This window comes from Musa acuminata, chromosome BXJ1-8, assembly GCF_036884655.1.
Source record: "Musa acuminata AAA Group cultivar baxijiao chromosome BXJ1-8, Cavendish_Baxijiao_AAA, whole genome shotgun sequence".
NCBI classification, from domain to species: domain Eukaryota; kingdom Viridiplantae; phylum Streptophyta; class Magnoliopsida; order Zingiberales; family Musaceae; genus Musa; species Musa acuminata.
In genome coordinates, this window is record NC_088334.1 from 11,356,729 (window position 1) to 11,377,254 (window position 20,526).

Genomic DNA, 20,526 nt, shown 5'->3' on the forward strand with positions numbered 1-20,526 from the left:
AGTGCGGGACTAGATGTCATCACAAGAAGAAGTTTCGGTTGCAGCTGTGACACTATCGCTGCATAATTTCTCCTCTGATGCTGGTCGCAGTGTCTTTCGGTAATATAAAGCAGTGTAGCAGTTCCTGGGACAGACAAAAAAATCCTATCAAGAGTGGTGCGAAAACCCTGTTCCAGTTGGATCAACTACCTGTGTAGGTACAGTATACGAAAAAGATGGTGGTGTAAGCCTGGTCCAATGAAGATATAATTCTGAATCCAATCCTCTTATATTGTCTGCCAATCTCATGTTGAGGTGGAGGCGCATGCAGAAAAAGGATGCCCGGTAGGACAGGGCAGGAGAAATGATGACAGTGTTAGTGAAAGCGAAGGCCTGCTTGCCACGGGAGAAGAAAGAGAGAGGGAGATGGTCTTAATAGTTGGAGCTTCTCTGAGAGTATCATTCACCAACAACGAAAGAACAAAAAAAAGGAGTCACGGAAAAGAGATTCGCGGAGAACATGATGAACACCGTCCTGCTCACTCTACCGCCCTCGCTTCATCCCGTATGTGGCAACGCGCAAGTGCGTCGGAAACACCCACTTTTCCTTTGGCATCTACTGCTCTCCCCGCACCAGAGAGCATGTGATCGCATCGCCCTCGAATCATCTCCGAGAAGGAAAGCAGATGGCCCTCCTTTACTCTCTTTGGAGCTTTGTGTCTCTTGGATCTCCAGGTTTTGGACCCAAGCAGAAGAAGAGGCGAGCTGTGTCTCATGTTCCGTTGCTTCCGAAGGTACGAGTATCCGGAGTAGCTTTTGATCTCTCGTTTGTCCTTCACTCATTTTTCTTCTTTTCTTTTTTGTAGCGGTGAGTTTTGCATGGCACATGCATCCTGGTTCTTATTCGTCTCCAAAGTTCAGTCACCAAATGGCTATATAAATCTTGCAGGAGCTTCGGAATGAGCATCTCCGGGGGCTTTCTCATTCAAATTACGTCTGCTACGAATGATGCTGACTTCCGTTTGCGGTAAAATTCTCCTTCGTTTTCCTTTATCTTTCATAACGGTGCCGATCGATCTCGAGATGACAGGACTGATACCTAAAATTTTCAAGTACCACATAAACCAAAATGCAAGGAGAGTATAATCAATCTCTATCGAGTTGTCGTACATGCAACTCATTTGGTAGAGTCATATATATCATCAACCCGGCAATGCATTGTAGAGACGGATTGGAACAAGGCAGCACGAGGCACTAAAATCCATGGCACTTAACCACGTTACTCTGGCCCAACCAAATCATGCCACCGGCAACGCCGCCGTCCACCACCCACGCCTTTACCCGCCTTGGCGGCACATGAACTCAGCCATCATGTCGCCGGCCCCACATTACACTTCCAAAGAACAATCTTTTATCCACGTTAGTTCGCCTCATCATCATGGGAGTCAATAATTCTCTTCGGATCTGCTGGTCTTTAGACCGTTGAACTATCTATGATGAAACAATGTTAATAATTATACATAAGCACGAATTCTTATATGTATGTAATTATAGCAAAAGTTTAGGGTCTTTTACGTCAAAGCCGTGTTTGTACATGCTGGTAATTTCGTTAAAGATCGAGGGGCTTTTCCGTCAAGTAGTTTTAGTCTGTGTGTTATATATGGATGTGAAAGGGCGTCTAAGATTGCTGATTCCGAGTCTTCCCTCCCCCCCCTTCTCTCTCTCTCTCTCTCTCTCTCTCTCTCTCTCTCTCTGTGGTCGACAAGGCAATGCCTCCATCGGCGAGAATCTTGCAGACGAGCTCCGGCTTGCTTCCCGTTGCGGAGCCTCCGGAGCCGCTGTCGGTGGACTCCGACGTGGTGGTGATACTGGCGGCGCTGCTCTGCGCCCTGATCTGCGTCGTCGGGCTCGCCCTCGTGGCGCGCTGCGCCTGGCTCCGGCGGGCCTCCCCCGGGGCACGGCCCGCGCCGCCGAGCAAGGGGCTCAAGAAGAAGGCGCTCAGGGCGCTGCCCAAGGTGTCTTACGGCGCCGCCACAGCGGCGGGCGGGAGGCTCGCTGAGTGCCCCATCTGCCTGGCGGAGTTCGCGGAGGGGGACGAGATCCGCATCCTGCCGCAGTGCGGGCACGGGTTTCACGTCGGGTGCGTCGACACGTGGCTCGTGTCCCACTCGAGCTGCCCCTCCTGCCGCCGCGTCCTTGTCGTCGCCGCCGATGCCGCCCAGCCGTCGCGGTGCCAGAGGTGCGGTGCCAGCTCCAGCGACGCTGCTGCGGTCGCCGCCACAGCGGCAGCTGAGGAAGTGGCCAAGGCTCGAGAGGACGGCGATGCCAATAGGTTCCTCCCCTGAGTCCTCCTCTCCTTTTCTGCAACTTGTCAAGTAAACAAGATGCAATTTCTCTGCTTAGGGTTTGGACTGGGCGGTGGACTAGACCGCCATGTGTTTGTAGTATGGTGCCTTAGGGTTGTATAATAGTGTAGAATTCAAACCAAAGAATGATAAAAAGTCACTTTTGGTGAAGCATCTGGGATCTGTCTCCCCTTTTAAATGCTGATTGTAGTTAAAAAATGGTTTTCTTTAGTAGAAAAACCCAGAAAGATAGATTTTTTTTTTCAGCCCTTTGATTCCCTCTTCCAGTTCTGAATGAGAAAGGCAACTCCTTCTCCACCATTGTATTTGGGTGGTGGAATTTTGTTTAAGAAAATCTATCAAAGAAAGGAATAAGGAGCCAATTAGAAAGTTCCTCAGTGAAGCCCTTTTGATAGAGTACAACTTATAGGAGTAAAGTGAGAGGGGAACAAGGAGAGTAAAGGGCATGCATTGTTCATCAAGAGAGGCACATGCAGTTTGGTATGTTTTAGTGGGAGTAGTAATTGTAGTAGGGCAGTGTTTGGGACCTACTTACTGGTCTTCTGACTCAAGTTACCATGTATAGCTGTTTATGTACTTGGAAGTTTGGAGGTTGGAGCAGGTGAAGGGGGTGCCCTCCTCATTACAAGCCACCAAAAAAAAAAAAAAATCATATAGCAGTGCATAAACAGAGGGTAATCTAAACCCTAACTCAAAGTTATTTATTTTTTTAATTTATTTTGCTGGATTTGAGTGAAATGAATGTCTCAGATACAAAAAAAAAAAAAAAAATCCACTCTTCTCATAATACTTTAAATTGGAATAACATGACTGTGGTTTGCTTTTGGCATTCAGCTTGCAGTTTATACAAGTGGTCAATGCAATTCTCTACATTAAGAGTGTCTGGGATTAATCTTAGATCAGTATTTGAGAAAGATGGGCATTTAGAATCAGATTCTCTGTAGAGGATTTCCAACTGACATCCCTATGGAGGGGAGTAAACTTTTGTGATAGATCTTTTCATGTAAATGCAAGTAAGTAAGGTGCTAATTCTGTTGGCAAAAGATCAAAGGGTTGTCAAGTTTAGCATATTAATGCACATAGGTTGGCCTGGTCTTATGTGGATTAATTAGAACGGGCTGGTGCTATATATATTATATACTCATGCTTGTTGGAATAACTCACTTTTTGGATTTGGTTGTTTCCGCAATCTGATGAGAACACAAGTTGTATTTGCTTCTGGAGCAATCCATGAAAAGTGTGACAAAACAGTTTTGTAACTCACACTGAAAGCATGACTTGCTTTTCCAAACATCTTGGCTGCACCCATCTCTTTTGTGGGTTGCAATGACTCACCAAAGAGTGTTGAATTAAACTTCAGTTGGAAAGTTGAATGTTAGTTGCAGTTAGGCCAAAGTAGGTAATCAGTCAAGCTTCATTGTTTAGCTTATCAGCGTCTGTATGACATGTGGCAAAGGTCAATGAGGGTTCTAATCCTCAGCCACCATTTGTCTTTAGTCTTTACATATATATACAGTTACCTGAAAGTGAAAAAAAGAGACCAGGATAAAGAAAAAAGGTACATTCCTTTAGTTAAAATTTTTAATTTAAGAAATGACAAATCAAGATATGAAATCCCATAAGATTGCAGCTACTTTGTTTTTGGAGCGAAAAATACTTTGTTTCAGATTAGATTTTCTTAATCTGGATAATCAATTCTACATCTTTTTTGTTAAAAGGATAGGGAAGAATTATTTCAGGACACCAAATAGTTTTACCTTATCTAAAAATAAACCTATTCTTAAAACACTAAAATTGTTTGACTGGTTAAACAAGCTGGTTAGTTTTCTTTAACCTTGTAATGTGCATATATATAATAATGATAAGAAAGAAACAAATAGAAGAAAAGTTCTAATATTTCCCTGGCTCCATCTTGCGGTAGTACTCTAGTTTCCCACATTTAGTGGTCTATGGCTTTTTGGGCATATTAAGCCTACTTTTTGACTGGTCCTACTTGTTGGTCTCTTGTCACTTCTTTCTATTGGATCCAGCCATGTGGAGTATGTGGGCAAATACCACTTGAATCTTGACCACTGTTCCACTACTACCAATCTTATATATCAATGTTCGCAAGTAGTGAAAATGAATTTATTGGAGAAGAAAATTGAAGTGAAAGTTTTTGGATGAACTTGCGATCCTCAAATCTAGGCGAGTCTGAGGATTTTGATCGACTTGAAGTTTGTGAAGAATGAAGCCCAATAGGAACCCAAGAGAATTCAATCAAAAATTGTAAAGATGGAGCATGGTAAGAAATCAAAATTTGACGAGCTTGAGTTCCTTGTGGACATGGTACTTGGATGACAAAGTGTACAAATTTATCGTGCCATAATGCTACCAGAGAGAACCAACCAGAGCTAGAACTTGTCTTTGTTACCAAGAGGGAAAAGGACTTCATAACTTTATTAGCTGTGCTTGATCTTTGGATAAGATTCCATTACAGAATTGGTCGCTTGAGTCTACTGCTGGTCGAAATCTTATCATTGTCAGAATAAGGAATCCTGGTATTATAGACATATACAAACGAAATTTATCCCTACATAAACAAGACCTGTACAAGGTAACCCAGTTATGATTAGTAATGAGGAGATAAGGAAGACATGAGAAAGCCTCATTATTAACGGCAAAAGAGATCTTATTGCTTTTTGTTTGATTAGGGATATTGTTTTCAAACAGTATCCATTATTATGGCTTGTTATCATCGTTTAACATCATTCTCTGATTAAACGTAGATCATTTGCTGCATGAATTCATGTATGTTTGCAGTTGCACACTCTTGCATTTGGTCATTTGCAAATCCATGAAATATCATGATTTTTCAAGTTCAATGATAGAAGATTCAATTGTCCTTAGCTCCATAAAAGCATGACAGAAACTTTTCGAACAAACCAACTCTCGTGTAGGGTTACATGCCTGCCTTTACCAACCATCTTAATGGCAACCATCAAACTTTAATGGTTCCACCATTCTTGTCATGGTGTTGGTGGCTTTCTGAATGGTACTGAATCAGGATTTATTATCAGAGGACAGGAAGGAATACTTGATCAAAATTGAAAGCAAGAGGTCATAATTTGTATCCTGTTGCTGTTTATGCCAATCAGGTAAATGATTAAGCCCATAAAGAAAAGAGCCAATAGTTTAGGTAAATTTAAGTGTTGACTAGAGTAAAACTAAGTTTATTTTTATTTTAAAATCATCATTTTGTTAGGTCCTAGGAACAACTTGCCGCTAGTCCATGTCTTAGTCCAACTCTGGCCAACTTTCAGCAATAAACATAATTGACACCTAGGATGATGCTCACTTTCCCTAAATCAATTCCCTTGAAGACTTTATAAGGTTGGTAACATCACTTTAGGCCAAAGCAGAAGTGCTATAAGTTCCTCTTGGCATCACCAGTCCACCTTCCAACTCTCTGGGACATCCACTTTTGTCATCTACTGGTTTACTAGGACCTACTGCTTATCTTTGCCTCCACCAAGCATGTCCTTGACTATCATGACCATTTATGTATGCTTTTAAGTATGTTGTCAAGTTGATTAATCTTCTTGTTCTTCTCTAATGACCTCATGTCTTCTGGATTTTGTTGGTGAATCAATCCCACTTGTAAAGTGAGATGCTTGGTTCCTGGAAGCATCCAAAAGGTCATTTGAAATATTTTTGTGTATCTTACCATCTTTTGGAGATCAAACCACTACAATCCCATTGTTGTTGGGTTTGCATCATCTGATCCTGCTTCTTATGCATATATTTTGTGAATCATCCTGAGGGCAATGAAGAAAAAAAAAAAAAGTAACTTGATCCACTGTTCACCTGTGCATGTATGAATTAGCTACCCTTTTTCTTCACAAGGAAGCTACTGATCCTGGTCCTCCATTACCTTGATCTCCATGTCAGGATCATCTTTGATGCCTTCTTCCAAGTGAAGACCATGAGGAAGAGCATCAGGCATGGCAGCCACAGCATTGTTGGTTTCAGTTTCAATTTTAGCTCCACCATTTCATGCTTTACATTTGTACCTGAACAACTTGGCTATTTACATATTTCACCATCATCACAGTACATGCTGTGACAAACAGTAGAAAACAAAGATCAAGTAAATGATATTACCATGTGTTGAGCAGAAGTGCAATACATTGGAACAGAGGATATAAATAAACACTCTGATATGTGCATATACTGATATTGTAATTAGAAAAAAGTATATCTAGAACCCAGAAGCTAGAAGCTTTGGCTTGATCTTTCTTTTATCCTTTGATGAAATAGAAAGTGTGGTATTACGTGCATACATTGATTGACTTGTTGATGAAGCACATCTTCCCTATCATTGAGTCAAATTACACTTGCCTTCTGCCAATACTGCAATTTTGTGTTGCATAAAATGGGAAGAATGTATGCAGAAGAAGATGATAAACCATATAGCGTAATTTAACTAGCAGAATCAAGCAGTCAGTAGCAGCAGCCTAAAACCAAATTAATGATGTAAGACAGTAAAATACCATTGGAAAAGACTAGATAGGGTAGCAGGAATAAGGACAAGCTCAGTGTTGGATCCAGCACAAGCTTCAATTGCTTATGTTATGCTTGATACACCATTCTAGAAGCAAATTTTCCTTAAAATTAGTGGAATTATATTTCATATGCCCCATCCCAACACTACAAATTAGTTTTGCATAAAATGGATTCTCCATATTAATGTATTCTTGTTCTATGCCTCTGCATGAGCAGACTGATCAGTAGCAAGACTGCCTCTGCTATAGGAATATTTCAAGCTTCTCAAGAATTGCAACCTAATATTGTGAAGCAATTCAAGAAAATTTCTGCAGATAATTGGAGTAGGATCATGCACAGGGATCTGAATCAGTACTTAGTGATCATATAACATTACTCTTCTACAAGGAAATTGACAAACCATTATATATAGATGGAGAATTTGAGAGCACAAAGGCACAATGTGAAATAAAATCAAGCATGAAGAGAGACTAGAAGATGCAAAAGGAGAACACAGAGGATTTGCACATCACCTCATGTAGGTAGAATGAGTGACTTCCATCATTTACTTGGAATGATTCCTCAGAGAGGAATGCCATCAACCAATGCAGTACTGGCGTATCAGCATGAGACAAGACATTTGACTTTCTTTTTTGCATCATTAGATTGAGGAGATAGAAACATGGATTAGATCTATAGTTTTATTATTATTGTTGTTGCTGCTGCTCCTAGAAACAATTAATATTAACTTGTTTGATTAAACATATGTCAATCAATATTTTTAATAAAGATTAACATCTTAGTTTTTAAATTATTCTATATATTATATTATATCGGACCATCCTTATCAACACAATCTGTTTTGTTTTGAGGATGAGAAGCAAGGAAAAGCAATCAAGGCTTGATTGAGCCCAATTAAGCTCAAGCAGGCTGGTTTAAATTCAGATTCCAATCTGTTCATGAACTATTTTTATTTCATCATCAGTTAGGCTAATTATATATTATCCCTTTTAGTTAGCTATCTTTAGCATTTCGATCCCTACACTCAAAAAGAATTATATTGATATTTTTATAGTTACTAAAGTAAAATATTTAATTTTATTTCTCCTCGTGTGAAAATGATACTTAAAAAAGGGATAAAAAAATAATTTTACTATTCTATCGTCTAAAAGATATTAATTTCATAGAAGGATAATTCTTGTCAAAGTTTCATCATCCTCCTATTCAACTTCATTATCTCCTCGGACAACTTACCCAATAGCGGTGTCAGTGGCTATCCTTATCTCTTGCATTGTCTTATTTCTCTTGCTTCGTTATCTTCAGCTTTGGTTTTGCTATCCTCTCGGATGGCCTATCCAATGGTGATGTTAGTGGCGATCCTCACCTCCTACACTATCCCATTTCTCCTACTTTGCTATCCTTTCCTCTGGCTTTGCTATTCTCTCGGATAGCCTAGCCTACCCAACTGTCATGGATAAAACTGTAAACGGGGTGTTTGATGTAATGCTCATGCATATATGTGTCTTTTGATTTTGTTCATGTTTTGCACTGAATGAAGAGAGCTGGCTATAGGCTTAGCAGCCCCATTTTGGTTGGTTTTGGTGGTCGCTTTAGGCTTGTAAATGAAGTTTGTCATGTGGGTATTTAAATCTGTAGTGGACCATCTTGGATCCTTTGTTGTGTAATCGTTCAAAGTTTACAAAATCTATGTTTGTAATTTGCATTGGCTATAAAGTGTTTTTTGAAATGGTTATTTGTGAATCCCGAGTGAAATGCTTTCTCTAACTTGTTTTCTCTTTTGTAGACCTTAAGGAATCATAGAAGGTTTCAGGGAGGTTGACTTTTGCGAATAAACATGCAAGGGTGTCGTATGACATACGTAAAACCAATTAAGTTTATGACATTTGGTATCAGCGTGGGACAAGCACACTTAGAAACACTTGGCATGCAAACGTAGGGGACCTAACGGGGCTACGTTGAGAGCAAACAACACGCATGACCGTTTGGGGGAAACGGGCATATAGATGTAGGGAATAGAATCGCTCAGAGGAGTGAGCATCCAAGATTGACATTCAGAGGAATGGCCAACCTTTTGCGCGAGAGGCACCACGAGGACAAGCGAGCTAGAAGAATGCGTAGTACACAAAGGTTGAGATAGCTGAGTTCGAGCTATAACTTGACGTTGGTAACCAAATTTAATGGTGCTCAAGGTAAGTGAGGTGCTTGGTAAATAATGAGACTATGGAAAATGGGATGGGTTGCTCAGCGACCAAAAGAGTTATTGTAAAACTCACAAAAGTAAGGGGAATTGCCAACTTAAAGAATTTGATACTCATGCAAGGGTTTGTATGCGGACGATGGAATATTCGTGGCCATCCTAATGCGATCGAAACTCGACACCATAGAGCATTGAAACTTTTTCTTCGGTATGAAAATGAAATGCTCATAGGAGGCTGACGTGTGCAATAAGTTTAGCATGTTACTAACTAGGCCTTGAGGGGTGCAACGGGGAGCTACTGTTAGTCATAGGTGCCCTGCAGGCCAATCACGTGAGTGATGATATGTGTGACATGATACACACTTTTTTTGTTTATTATTATTTATTAGTATTTTTCTCACTTTATGTTGCCTATTGCATATACTGTGATATACATAGATCTGTACAATGAGAATCAGATTATGATGAGATCATGATAACGAGATCAATTAATCTTTAAACACAAACCCTATATAATCATAGTCATAGGATACTCAGGAGGGATATTGAGATAACCAAATATACCAGTATGTATGTTATATACCCGTCGAGGTAGTTGGTCTTATAGCTACTCATGTGGGAACACTGGGGATATAGTGCTGGTGCTCATTAGAGAATGAGTTTACTGATTGATCCGCTCATGAAATGCTGGATGATTAATGATACCTCATTGTCAAATAATGATTACGTCATTCCAGTTATGTATCTGGTCCTTAGACTTGAAATACCAAGGATATCCTGTATGAGTATTCCATTTTTTGATATTAGACTTATATGTTTGAAAGTTCTGGTTATAGCACAGCCGGTTATTGAGAGAGGCAGCCAACTTTACAAGAGCAATTGAGTGTCGTTAGAGGATCATCCACTCTTGGTGTCATGAGAGGAACATCATTTTTACTTTTGCTCATGTAACTCTCTGGATAGGTTCATTCGGATTGAGAGAGAAAGAGTTTTCTAAGAGAATCTGATTAGAGCAAGACTCAAATAGATTCCATATAAGCCTGATAACACCATGCCCGATATACAGTCTCTAGGATATTAGATAGATGAGAGACTATAAAAAATGGTAATTGAGGACAGATATGTCTAATGGATTGGATTCCCCCGTATCGTTTGGAGACTACGACGTAGTGGTATACGCTTACGATAATTTGAGTGAATTATTATAAGAGATAAGAGCTTATGATAATTCACTAAGTCAAAAGGAGTTCTGACAGGTATGACTCATGATCAGCTCGATATTGGGCCTAGAGGGCCACACAAATATGATAAGTAATGCGATGAGTAAGGGTTCAGATATAAAATATCCAATAAAGTCCCTATTTTATTGGATATTCAATAAGCCCTTGAATTATTGGATCTTGTAAATAAGAGCCAATGAGAGATTATTGGGTCGAGATCCATTAATCAACTAGGCTTGGATAGTTGGATGGAGATCTAGAACATAATAAGGCAAGATTCATTAGGGTTATGTTGACAATGACCTTTATAAATAGGAGAGAACCAAAGGGGCATAGGCTAGACCCTTTTTGGCTGCCACCTCCTATTCTCCTTAGCTGATAGCCCCAGTTTGGGGTGTAAGGACAGTAAGAAGGGTCGACCCCTTCTTGATTACATGGTATGCGGGGAGAGAAAGATCATGCAATGATTTGAGGAGCGTCGTCGCCGCATCTGTCGTGTGGATCACCGCTAGAGAGAAAGATAGTTGACCTCCTTTATCCTCTCATACAAATATGCAAGTTTTCAGGGATATACAATCTCCTTAGTTAACATATTTTTCACATACGTGCAATTTTTGATTTTGTGGGCATATGCACATCAATCTTTGCACGACGATGAGAAACAATTTTCTTTTAAAACTTTGAGAATTTTGTTTTTCTATTATTCTGCTGTGCATGTGATGCTTTACTCAGGTTTTTCAAAAGTGATATCGGAGCTAGGTTGTTTCATGCGACGATTTATTTTTTAAACTGCGTGTGTTGTTGAATCGCGTAGAATTATTTTTTTGCGTGATTGATGCATTTTTTATTGTAGTTTTCAAATCTGGACTGCACCCTCTCTCACTATTGAGAGATACTTTCGGGCTAAATCACATTAGGCTATGGTCTACAATCATCTTGTGTGATTGCTCGTGTGATGCGTGATTGATTATACATATACTATATATATATATATATATATATATATATATATATATATATATATATATATATATATATATATATATATATATATATATATATATATATATATATATATATATATATATATACATGCGATGTAAATATATATTAAATATGTATGTGCGTGACACATCATATTAGGAGACCGAATCAAAATCTCCTCTTACGATAATATTAAGTCGATAAGCATGAGACAAGTAGATTGATCCACGTGGCCTTCCATCGTTATGGGGAGAAATCGATTCTCAACGTAGGTTGAGTTGGTCGAGTCCCTCGAGGCTCACCTATATTGCGATTCGAGATCTTGCTTACAACATAGAGATATCACCGGTCGAGTCCCTCGATGTCATATCATCGAATTAGACTTATCTTGTAACGATGGTGATGACTTAACCGAATATCGTGGTTAGTCGAGTCCCTCGAGGTCATGATGGTTCGGAGGTTAAACAGGACGAGAATCACAATGAGTTATGATCTACAAGAGTTGTCTACCTTTTCAAGCTTAGTGTGATTGGTTGAGTCTCTTGAGGTTACACTAAGACGTTGATTGGATCTCGATCCTCACTAGAGATCCATTGGTGGGTCTTCAATGTACATACCGAAGGGTGTTGTGTGTTTCACGAGAAAATAATGAGAGTTGTTAAGATCAAGAAAGACACTAAGAGAGGGGGGGTGAATTAATACAGTGGATAAAAACTACGTCAGTTCGAAAATCTTCGTACGTTCGATAAAAATCGATAAAAAGCGAAAAGCTGATTTTCTAATATTGTGACAACTTCGCGATGATTGCTCAAATGAGGGAACCCGAGTCTCATCAAAAGTATTCTGAGGAGGTTTCAACTTATTAGAGAGATCGTGACCTGAGGAGATGTAGCAGTGGAAAGAGTTTCATCTAAACATAATAGTATAGATCCACTAACAAAGCCATTATCTCAAATTGTCTTTGATCGTCATAGGGGTCTGATGGGATCAGACACATAGGTGATTGGCTTTAGGTCAAGTGGAAGATTGCTAATCATAGGTGTCCTATAAGCCAATCACATGATTGATAACACGTGTGACTTGATACGTAGTCTTTTTTATTATTATATTTGACATTTTATCACTTTATATTGCCTATTGCTAAAATATATTGTGATGTCCATAGATCTGTGCAATAAGAATCGGATCGTGATGAGATCACGATAATGAGACCGATTCGATACTTGCTCTAAGTTGGGGTAAAAACTTTTTGCATTCTTGAAGTTCGATGGCAATGAAAAGGTAAATCATAGTAGCTAATTCATTGCAATGAGTATAAACACTTCGGGTGCTTCAGAGATGTGAGCAAAGAGTAGGCAAAGGCTAATAATCTGCTTGATGCATGGAGTATAACTCTCAAGAAGGTGAACGAAGCCAAGTAACATTTGTCTTCTCAACTTTTAAGAGAATATGTGAAATCGAGTACCCTAATTCTCTTATTTTTCCAACAAAGGAGTTCTACACAAGTTTAAAGACCCTTCGAAGAAACCTAATGGAAGACAATAGTTATCAAATCATCACCAATGATGATCGGTGCTATTGAGAGTAGATTGTTTGTTTCATTTCTCAACATAATGCAAATCGAAAATGGAAATGATGTGAACCTATTTGGAAGAGACAACTAATTGGAAGAGGAATTGATGGGCAAATTACAGAGGAAAGACCCCAGAAACTTCAAAAGCTACAAGGTGATGTTCGTTAAAGCTTCAACAAGCATCCATCCAGTTCAAGTGACATGAGACGTTTAAGAGACTAGCGCATACCAAGAATGGTATTTTTCCTTCATATGAAGGATCCATAATAATTAACAAGAATCAACATAACTCGATCGACCCCACACCAGAGGTAGAAGCATTGACGAGTTGAAGTAGCATGATAGATCAAAATTTGACTACTCAATAACAATATCAAAGAGTAGTTGGGAGTCAAGAGACATGTTGCAACTAGAATAGAATATTGAAGACTTAACAAAGGCGAGGTGATGCAGCGTCTACAAATACTTCAACGAGGATGTTGAAGGAATAAGTGAGGGAGAATATCACGAACAAAGTTATAAACGAGGTGTTTGATGTAATGCTCATTTATGTCCGTGTCTTTCGGTTTTGTTCATACTTTACACAACATGGAGAGGTTTAGCCATAGGCTCGACGACTCTATTTTGGTTAGCTTTGGTGGCCACTTTAGACTTATAAATGAAGCTCATGTCATTTTGGCACTTGTGGGTATTTCAATATGTAGTGGACTATCTTGGATCCTTTGTTGTGTGATCGTTCAGAGCTTGCAAAGTCTATGTTTGTAATTTGCATTGGCTATAAAGTGTTTGCTGAAATAGTTGTATGTGGTTCCTAAATGAAACGTTTTTTTTAACCCATTTTATCTTTTGTAGGTCCTAAAGGACCATAGAATGTTTCGGGAAGGTTGACAGTTGCGGACGGATACGCAAATGTGCCGCATGACTCAGGCAAAACCAACTAAATTCATAACATAGTGACGAATAGCGAAGCAGGAGAAATGAGATGGTGCAGGAGATGAGAATTGTCACTGACATCGTCGTTAGGTAGGGCATTCAGGAGGATAGCAAAAGTAAGAAAAATGAGATGATGTAAGGGATGAGAATAGCCACTAAAATCACTATTGGATAGGTTCTCCGGGAGGATAACGAAGTTGAAGGGTAGGATAGTAAAGTTTTTATAGAAATTATCTTATTATAAAATTAATATCTTTTGAATGATGAGAATAATAAAATTATTTTTTAAATATTTTTTAGTGTTATTTTTTACATGTGTAATATCTTATGTTAGTACAGTCTACGGTACGAAAATAAATATAATTAAATAATTTGTTTTTATAATTATAAAAATATCAATATAATTTTTAAAATATAAAAATAAAAATACTTGGAGATACCTAAATTACATAGGTACCCTATAATTAGACCTCATCAGGCCCAATCTCATATCCCAATCTAATAACTGCTGCATTTACTGGATGCCTATCGGAGTCTCTCCGGTCAGTTTATTCACTCTTATTTTCGTCTTGATTCCTTCGTCTCTCTCTCTTTCTCGAGACGCCGGCGTAGAAAGCGATGGCTTCTCTCGCCGCCCATGTCTTCACTCCACCCAAAGCCCCCATCACAAGCCCCGCCGCCGTCTCCTCCTCCAAAACCCCCAGACTACGATTCCATCGCAACTACCCACCACACCGGCTCCTCTCCTTCCCCTCCCCGTCAGCCTCTGACTCCGCCGCCGGTCCCATCGTCACCGACTCTCATCCCCTGGCTACCGCCGCCGCCACTTCGACGGCTCTATCCAGTCCGATTTACCTCCTTAGCCCTCCGGGTTCTTATCCAAATTTGTTCTTCGTAGTTTGAATTTGTGCTTTTCTTTTGGTTCCAGATTGGGTCGAGTTCGCGCGGAGAGTGTCCGGCGAATGGGACGGCTTTGGCGTCGAGTTCACTTCCGAAGGAGCGCCTGTCGAGCTTCCGGAGAACGTCGTCCCCGGGGCCTTCCGCGAGTGGGGCGTCCAGGTCTTCGATTGGCAGACCCAGTGCCCGACCCTCGCCGACGAACATGGTGGCCTTTTGCTCACCTACAAGATGATTAAGCTTTTGCCCACCGTCGGATGCGAGGCCGATGCCGCCACGAGGTACAGCGTCGAGGAGAGGGTCGTCGGGGGGGAGGACAACCAGGTCTCGGCGTTTGCGTATGATTCTAGCGGGTCTTTCATTGCCGTTTGTCCAATGGAGAGTCCGGGTGGGCAGAAGGTTCTTGAATTGGAGCACTGCTTGGTGGATCCTCGGGATAAGGAGGCCAGGATAAGGGTGATTCAGGTGGTTCTGGTGGAAGAAGGGGCGATGTGGTTGGAGAAGATAAGGGTATTCTCAGAGCACTGGGATGGGCCGTTTCGGAATGGGGAGCTGCTAGGTGGGTGCGCCATTAGGGACTCTGCGTTCGCGACCACTGCAGTGGTGGATGTCTCTGAGGTGGTTGGAGTTTGGCAGGGTACTTCCTTAGCCATTGCTAGATTGCAGAGTGAACACAAGGTGATATCTTTTATTTGAGTCTACATACATTTGTTATGCTAAGTGGCAACTTTATTTTTTATCTCCTTGTTCCTTCATTTATATTGTCAACTTGTTTATCCTGTACCCATGGCAACTTTCCTGTTGTTGAATGAAAAACTTGGTGAGTTCTTATATTGGCAACTATTTTAAAAAATGTGTGGCTTTCGTGCATTGATCCTTACAGTAGACTAGTAAATTGATGATTATGCTTGCCTCTTTCTTGAGACCATCATTTGACCCTGTAAATGCCACAATATATATATTTATAGTTTTCTATAAAATGAAGGTTCATGTGTGATGGATGAACCCTTCTCTTAGGTCTGATTAGATGGGAAAAGCCAGCATAAATAAGGCCCAACCAAGTCTTCGATCAAGTTCAATGCTCCAAGTTTCCCTTTAGGTCTAAAACTACTGCAGTTAAAATATCAACTAGAAAAGGTGTGAAGATTTATTTGTTAGTACTTTAAAGGTTTTGTTTTAAATAGGTTGTTATGGTTTCAAAGAGCTCTATTAGAAGTTAAATAAATTATTTAAGAGTCTCATCAACAATGTAAATAAGGACCAGACTTGTGTTTGCTAGCTAAAATTTGAGTCTTTGGTGCATTATTTAAATTCTTGAATTGACTGGTCTATAAAGGGGCAAACTGGGGTTTGTAATTGCTGTTCCGGCTAAGTGCATTACGGAAATTCACACCTTAGCAGGAATTCTGATGGGAATCTGATCCTGTATTGGATAAAGATAAATAATCAACGACTCTTAGTTTCTGTGCAGGATGTCCAATATGTTTTTCCTGTTAAAATACTGGTTTCCTGGCTGCAGGCCCTTTTCTTCTTACACATTATTTCTTCTTAATTTCTACCGATCTCGATTTTCTCTCCTTGGTATGATGTGAAAGAGACCTTCAGCAATGGGTATATTTTAATCGGTTAACAGTAATGCTATACTATCCAGTTATTGTTTCTGGATGATGCTGGATAACTGATTTCACCCATATGTTGGCACTTTACTGCAAAGAAATGCTAGTTGTTGGAACAATATATGCTTTACTTTTGAGTGTAGACTATCTTATTGCAGATGTATTGACAAATCCTGTACTTCATTTAGTACATGGGCTATTTACACTACTGCAGATTGGATTGTGCAAGCATTGTTGACATTGAAGTATATTCTGGGCATGTTTCTTTGTTGAAGGCTGAAAGTGTTCCCTGGTCTTTTTTTGGATGTCGATGTGTTTCGATATTGCCATGCATTACAGCAATATAGCTACATTTTGATAGGATTAGTCTGGCAATATTGCACACACACTAAGTCTTAACTTACGACAGCTATTATAGCGCTGTCATTCATCAATATAATTCATCAATATATAATCTGAGCTTCACATTTGCAGGATATTTTCCATGAACTTGTTGTGGATTTGCCATTCAAGACAATTAGAGAAGTTCATGGCCTAGTAGCACTGCCTAAGCAATTATGGTCCTTGTCTGGTGAAAATAAAGATGGTGAAACTCGGTGGGAAGTCGGATGGTTGTTAGATCATGGAAATGCCATAACATCCAGATGTGTCTTCCTTAATAATGGAATGCTGAAGGCAAGTTATTCTCTTGCAAGATTTCTTATGCAACTTTGCTTGCTTTCCGGAATGAAATGCGCGATAACTATTTAGATTGTTTCTGTGCGATACATCAGTTTTTATTAATATATTATGAACAAAGTGTCATGATTCCTTTTGCTGGCTTGGATCAGGTCTGTGTCATCTGGATGATGATGTTTGAACCTCATGAGTTCTCTATCAAACAAAAATGAGGAATCTTAGATATATCATTTAAATTATTTGTGTGCTTGAATTTTGGAGTTTAAACACACCACTAGAATAGGTGATGTTCTCTTGGTTATCATCAGTCTCATTTATTATCAGTTTATCAACATGTTTCATGTTCAAAATTTTAGATGAAATATATCTTTTTTGTTCCTACAATAAACTTGTTTACCTTCTGTGGACTTTGGTTGCAGGAGATAGCAATCGGTCGTGAAACTGCAGTTTCCAAGGAGATTTGAATTGTAACATCAAGGTTGTCTGTTCTTATATCCTATTCCTTGTAATGTTTTGGTTGTATATATTTTACTATATTTATATAGTTTGAGAAGTAACTCACCAAATCTTGCAGTACGTATGGCCTTATGTTCAAGTTCTGAAATGAAATCCACAGCTTTCGTATCTGAAACCTCTGAATGCTTAGCCATAGAAACCGAATGGAAAAGGCTGCTGATGTTTATCTCCTCTTAAACTTTGCTCTGCTGTCTGTAGAATGCTGCTGCTTAACTATCACAATTTCTTATTAGAATAAAGTAGACCTTATCTTAATGCATTCTTGGTAATAAAAAATGGAAGGGGCATAAATTAATCATCCTAATAAGAATTATTATGAGTAGACAACACATGACCCTAAATACTTTTTTTTTTCTCTTGGTTTCCTTATATTTTATTTATGGAGCTCATTCCATTTGGAGTTTAGGAATTGTAAAATAGAATTTCTTCTGTTTCTCATCAATTGGAACTTAAGAGTTATAAGCTTCCTTGTGGCAGAAATGTGAGTGGCCGCAACAACGGGGATTCTCATGGCACTTGATAGTTTCATCATCTTTGAGCTTCTACAAAATTCTTGAAAGATACCAATTATTTCTGAAGAAATAAGAAAATACAAAACAAGGTTATTCTATACTAGTTTACTACGGTGGTTTTGCATGTGATGATTGTTTACCACAAGAAACAATTAGCCACTGCTGCACAAATGAGGTTTATCTGCTACTTCAAGTACAGTGAGATAGTATAATTCGTGGACTTTGTTAATCAAAAGCAGGTTAATTTCATAAATATTGTTTATCATCGTCACCAATTCACTGTCTCTATCCGTCGACTATTAGGCCCTTCTTGTATTATGATTGTATTATGATTGTCAATCTTGGTTGAGAGGAAGGAATTGGTCATGACGGAAGCTTATCTTCCCTCTTCCTTTATATATGGTCCATTGCCTTAAGTACCATTGCAAATTGACTCATAATTTTGCATTCCTAGCATAGTCATCACCTTTACTATGGAAAACGTCTCTCCCCACATTTACCATAGCTCTTACCGGTTGTTCTCATCATTGCTAGCTCCTCGTGACTTAAATTTAATTATTTGATTAAGGATAAAAATGGATGAACAATAGTGATGAAAAGCGAGTAAGTGTCGATGTCGAGCATGCTAAGGCTGAAAGTGAGCAAGTGATTGTCGAGCCCAAAAAAACGTAAAAGCTTATTGTAATCCCCCTTGGTGAAAAATGATGAAAGTGAGACGATAGTGATAGATGATGATGAGCGACATTTACAAGAGTGCATGGAATATGAGCACCATCTTAAAAAAAATAAAAATAGCCGCATTGTTTGAGAAAAGCCCAAAAAATTCATACAAAGGAGATCAAGCTCGTTTGACCATAAATTAGCTCATGACGGTCGGCACAAGTGTGATCTCCACCGTTCATAATAGTTTGATGATGAATAATAATAGATCAGTTTCATCTCGTACGTGTGATCTCACAACCTCGCCATCGGGGTCGGCTCGCCTTGAACCGCCAACGCCACCGTTCAGGGCGAGCCCCCAAACCGATGTAGGAGAATTAGCTCACGTTCGCCCAGCCTCTTGGGCCACGCGTCGAACATCTACAAGCAGAGTAACAGCGTATTCGGTGTTTTATCCAGCAAGCCGATCCGCGATCTTCCGCGCACTATAAATAACCGATCGCAGGCTAGCGGGAACGCGACGCTCCCAATTCGAAAACCTTCTCGGCTTTCGTCTCCTCGGCATGGAAGTCGACTTGGAGATCCGCGAAGCCCGAAGCTCTTCGGGAGGAAGCAATCCGTCTACAGGAATCTTGTACTCTCTGATTTCTCCATCTTTCGACCCGTTCGTTTTTTCCCTATTCGGTCCATTTTATTCCGTGTGAAATTTTGGCGATTCTCCTCTGAGTTAGGGTTAAACTCTTTTCTTTGATTTCTTGGTTCGATCGCTGGACGAAAGGTGAGATCCGCGGGTAACCGTACAAGAGACAGCAGTACTACATGAAGAATTCCCTTCACTCTCTCGTACCCAAGCGGAAGCTCTACCTCCGCGGTGATTCTCTAATTACTGACCGTTTGTGGACTTCTTTCTTGATAGGTTGGGTACATGAGGTGAGAATCGCTTTCCGTTTTTTCTTTTTTCCATCTTTTGATGTAATGTTCTTGCGACTGTGTGCAGGTACAATGTGGCTGTCCTGCCTTTCCTTATAAGGTCGATATCTTGGTTCTCTTGAATCTTTGTTTTAGGCTATATATCTCAGCATAAACGAATTATTTTATGATATTAGTTTTTCAGTCTCAACTTATCTTTTTGTTGCAGTTAATACAGTTTAGGATATTGAATAAGAGAGAGAATGCATCATTGTCTAAACAATTTACAATCATACGAAACTCAAGCACACTGTTCTTGATGGATACTGTAAGGAGTTAAATTTTAGTCGACAGCACCATTCCTGGTGCAAGCCATATTGACAAATATATCTTTGCTTGGATTGAACTTCTGTTTTGCCATTTTATTTGAAGTTCCTCTAGCAAACTCTCATAATTTTGTGCAGCCTGATGATCATATTTTATCAGACGATGATAATGGAGGAGCGAAACTCATGGGAAGTGTGCTCGATCTTTTATATGTCATAACAGGTTCCACATCATATATTTGAAGGTTCTGTATGCTTTAGGAAAAGAAAACTTATCTTACTAGTATGTATGTGAACTATGCAAATTCCATTATCCACATGATTCATCATTTTCTTTCCAACAGGAACTATAGTTGCTATTCATGCAAAGGAAACTAGTGATGGTGATTTTTTCTTTATTCAAGATGTGCTGGAAGCTGGCCTAACCCTGCAAAATGAAGTCACCTAGCTCAAGTATTTTGTGACATGACGGTGTCTTAAAATTACAAATGTCCTGCATCTTGACTACTATTAATGTGATGCTGTTAGGACTCTAGCTAGGAGAGTCCTAATTGAGAGGGACATTCATATAAAATCTACCTAAGCCGACCCCTATTAAAGAGGTAAAGAGGCCGG

The 20,526-nt window shown here is 39.6% G+C and overlaps 2 protein-coding genes and 1 long non-coding RNA gene across 3 annotated transcripts; all 3 read left to right on the forward strand.

The window, feature by feature from the left end:
- The first annotated feature begins 1,672 nt into the window (after positions 1-1,672).
- On the forward strand, positions 1,673-2,495 carry LOC103994459 (RING-H2 finger protein ATL80-like). The gene has a single exon (XM_009414797.3). It carries the CDS (start codon positions 1,749-1,751, stop codon positions 2,322-2,324), a length of 576 nt encoding a protein of 191 aa, XP_009413072.2. The 5' UTR covers positions 1,673-1,748; the 3' UTR covers positions 2,325-2,495.
- Positions 2,496-14,310: 11,815 nt separating this feature from the next.
- LOC135587521 (uncharacterized) lies at positions 14,311-17,612 on the forward strand. The gene is made up of 4 exons (XM_065079043.1): positions 14,311-14,641; positions 14,726-15,372; positions 16,785-16,985; positions 17,408-17,612. Exons 1-4 carry the CDS (start codon positions 14,416-14,418, stop codon positions 17,450-17,452), a joined length of 1,119 nt encoding a protein of 372 aa, XP_064935115.1. The 5' UTR covers positions 14,311-14,415; the 3' UTR covers positions 17,453-17,612.
- A 1,593-nt stretch (positions 17,613-19,205) lies between these two features.
- On the forward strand, positions 19,206-20,080 carry LOC135589009 (uncharacterized). Its single transcript, XR_010476569.1, has 4 exons — positions 19,206-19,310; positions 19,455-19,547; positions 19,674-19,706; positions 19,815-20,080. It is a non-coding gene; the product is annotated as an uncharacterized LOC135589009 (long non-coding RNA).
- Positions 20,081-20,526: the final 446 nt, after the last annotated feature.

Coding starts and splice junctions, on each gene's coding strand:
- LOC103994459 (XM_009414797.3), top strand. CDS start 1,749: ATGCCTCCATCGGCGAGAATCTTGCAGACGAGCTCCGGCTTGCTTCCC.
- LOC135587521 (XM_065079043.1), top strand. CDS start 14,416: ATGGCTTCTCTCGCCGCCCATGTCTTCACTCCACCCAAAGCCCCCATC. Junction 14,642..14,725: donor CACTTCGACGGCTCTATCCA/GTCCGATTTACC, acceptor TTTTGGTTCCAG/ATTGGGTCGAGTTCGCGCGG. Junction 16,986..17,407: donor TTAATAATGGAATGCTGAAG/GCAAGTTATTCT, acceptor CTTTGGTTGCAG/GAGATAGCAATCGGTCGTGA.